The sequence below is a fragment of the Phytophthora parasitica genome (assembly GCF_000247585.1).
Source record: "Phytophthora parasitica INRA-310 unplaced genomic scaffold supercont2.70, whole genome shotgun sequence".
Lineage (NCBI taxonomy): Eukaryota > Oomycota > Peronosporomycetes > Peronosporales > Peronosporaceae > Phytophthora > Phytophthora nicotianae.
Window position 1 is genome coordinate 66,538 of NW_008649056.1, and position 3,267 is coordinate 69,804.

The window sequence follows — 3,267 nt, forward strand, 5'->3', positions numbered from 1 at the left end:
CCCCAACTGAGTCGATCAAAGATGCGTTGAACAGAGTATCATCAGCTTCTTCTTCATCCTCGACGTGGACTTTTTCGGTAATGTCATCCGTCTCTCCCTCCGACACACTCTCGTCGCCACATGAAGGTCCATCATCGTTATCACAATCTGACTCCATCGCCTTGTACTCTCCATCGTCATCCGGGTCTTGCACCAGGTTGATATCTATGATTTCAATAATATACACGATTGAAAAATTAGCCTGTATTACAATCCTGTATATACAGGATAACAAACCTGAAGAAATTGCAGCGTTTGTTGACGAATGGCTATGTTCCGCTGCGTTAGAATCGTCGTCCACAGAACGAAATTGCTCATCCAGATTCCGTGTGGGGCTTTCCGCGCTATCAAGCTCACACGAACCGTCCACCTCACCGGAATCGTGCTGGACTAACTTCTTTTTCGAGTTACGCTCGCCCACCATTGCGTTCGACTCACGATCTCCCACCATCTCTCCGGACTCTCTCACGTCCTCCATCGGTACGGACTCACGCGGTGCCGGGTCGCACTTCGAAGTTGACGGTGGGCGACAAGGACTGTGTACACAGTCGATATCGGCATCTACACGAGTAGAAACACATCATAGAGTTAAGGCTTGCACGCACATCGCCACATTTACACAACTATACGATACCTTCTGTTCTGTCGCCAGTATTCTGCTCGTCTTGGGATGTGGTCTTCTCGTGCTGCGTTACCACGTCTGCTAAAGCGGTAACAAGATTCAATAACATCTATCCTGTATCAGATAACGTAAGATATACACATACCTTCTGGTCCGTCGGCCGAACTCGCGCTACTCTTGTGTAGGTTCTGATCGGGCCCCGAAGCTTCAGGCAAACGCATCACTGCCTGCTTGGCTTTTGCGGCTGTCTCTGAATGCCGCGGTCATGTTAGAATTCCTTAATATACTGAAAACAAGCTATACCTGCTCACCAATATCGAGGCGGTCCAAATAGCGCGTTAACTCTTCTTCCCCCACGAAAAAATCAACGCATCGGGTGTCTTTCCTCGTCTTTCCCGGCATCAAATACGTGTGATGGTCGGACAGGCCTACTGACCTCTTTGACGTCCACCCCTCCTTTTTTCAACTCGGCCCAACATGCGCGAAAACCCGACATGTGTATCAAAACCGGCGAAATCTCGAATGAGCCAAAGAAGTGGTGCTGGAGCATTGACCCGTAAAATTTTATCGAGTGTGGCATACACAACACTAAAACCTTTTAATTTTCTTTTGGAAAATGGATAGATGCGGAACGGGTTAGGTGAGACACGCAGGCACCCCATAACTTTTTGACCTAAAAATGGTATATACCTATACAAAAATCAAGTAAGAAATCCTTATCGTGTATGGTCCAGGATAAGGATTCTTTTAACGTTTGATACAGGCCGTCGTGTTCAAGGGATTAATTCGTACTTAACCCTTTCGCGAGTCACTTTAGTAAACAATAGTTTACAAATCCAGGATAGTCGGTATCGGGGGCATCGCGAAAGGGTTAAACGCGTGAAATGGCTTCTTTTTGTTCCATTTTTGGCTATTGAATCTGACGACAATGTACACACCTCCGGAATCGCGCAGGATATGCTGCGGAGAGCAAATATCCATTGCGACCACCAACTCGACGTATTTACCAGAAAAAGCGGGAAAAAAATACCAAGCCAACACATCTTTCAATCGGGTTAACTCAAACCTTGATTGTGCTATCATTGGCGCTAATATCTTCCATTATGTGCATGCTTAAGTAGCTGGTACTGTAACCGTCAGATCCGAAAGAATTCTGGTGTCGAACCCGTCCTTCCGATCACTGCACGCCATGACAACAGAGAAATAAGTTGTGTTCGATCCGCATGAAATGGGCGTGAGACCGATGACAACTTTTCTTCTCATCACTAAGCTATTCCAAATGCTCCCGGGGCGCTGAGGTCGACAGTGTGGGTGGTTTGCACAAATTATGCAGTCGGAGTTCAAAAATGACTCCGTCGTCGTTTACACACACTCTTAGCAGCATCGTCGTGAGCAGAACATTTAGCGATTCCAGTAAACTTTTCTGTACACAGAGATTGAATCAATCCTGGATCCCTTTGGGCTTGGTTTAGTAGCGATGATCCACTGCCGTTTCCGTCGCAGGTATCCAGTGCCTAAGCGATTAACATACAACCCTGCAACAGGCAGCTCATCAAGCGAATTCGATGTCAGAATCTCCAGCAAACAAACAAACAGCTAGTGAGGCTCAGGTGAACAGGAGTCGTGCTTTGAAAAACGGCTACCAATTGCACTACTGTTGCAGCTAACGCACATAAACCTGTTGTCTCACTTGGCTTCAAGCTCAGCGACCAACTTGTCGTCCTTCTCCTGGCGGCGACGGCGCACGTCGTGGTTAAATATGCGCGCAATGTTGACTTCGGTCGTGATGATCTGGTCGCGCAGGAACGACAGATCTTCCTCAATCTGGCCCTACAGCCACAAAACAACACCCGTAATACGTTAAACCCCACTCATAATGTCCGTAACCGGCAGTTGTCCGTACCAGCTTTTCTGTGGCTGTAGCCACGTTCTTTTCCAGCAGCTCCTGGGCCTCATCGTACGGATACTCGACCATGATCTGGGCTCCCAGCCAGATGCAGACCTTGCCCACACTGCAGTCCACTGAGGCCTTAGCGTACACATTGTCGGACAGATTGAACTGCGTCTGCAGCGTCTCGCCCTCGTCCCGCTTGGCGATAAGGTGGCGCACCATGTTCAAGTCCTTCTGGGTATCCGGGATCTTGCGCTTAAACGTCTCGCGGTTCTTCTGGAGACTCGTCTCCATGAATTTGTACTTGCTGTACATCTGTTGCAGCGCCCCGACGAGCGGCTCGATGTTTTTGACGCCGCATGCATCCATGAAGGTGTCCACAGAATCCTAAGAGCCAAATATATTAGATTGATGCAGTTTTGAGGGGTTGAAGAGCACGAAACGCACCACGAAGACAGCAGACGGGATACCACGAGGGTTGCGCTCGCCCATGATGGCGGCGTTCAGACGCGCGAGCGCCTCCGGACTCTCGAGGCCCGTGGACGTGGGGGCTGAGCTGGCCATGGTACGTACACAACAATGGCTGGCGGTGTGCGGGGATTGATATACTTTGTGTCCGGAACATTAAACAAGTGTGGTGCACATGCTTTTGAGAGAATCAGGCCTTACTCGCGAATCGTGAGAGCGTGCAATGCTCTTCAACAACCATTTACGG

At 49.0% G+C, this 3,267-nt stretch overlaps 2 protein-coding genes across 2 annotated transcripts; both read right to left on the reverse strand.

Annotated features, from left to right (window-relative positions):
• Positions 1-15: 15 nt before the first annotated feature.
• Positions 16-1,063, reverse strand: PPTG_17472 (hypothetical protein; the record flags this gene model as incomplete). Its single annotated transcript, XM_008915333.1, has 6 exons — positions 16-204; positions 277-308; positions 403-600; positions 674-739; positions 807-911; positions 973-1,063. The coding sequence occupies 6 exons, from the start codon at positions 1,061-1,063 to the stop codon at positions 16-18; spliced, it is 681 nt and encodes a 226-aa protein (XP_008913581.1).
• Positions 1,064-2,122: 1,059 nt separating this feature from the next.
• On the reverse strand, positions 2,123-3,181 carry PPTG_17473 (hypothetical protein). Its single transcript, XM_008915334.1, has 3 exons — positions 3,000-3,181; positions 2,565-2,939; positions 2,123-2,491 (listed from the first exon to the last, which is right to left on the reverse strand). Exons 1-3 carry the CDS (start codon positions 3,114-3,116, stop codon positions 2,348-2,350), a joined length of 636 nt encoding a protein of 211 aa, XP_008913582.1. The 5' UTR covers positions 3,117-3,181; the 3' UTR covers positions 2,123-2,347.
• Positions 3,182-3,267: the final 86 nt, after the last annotated feature.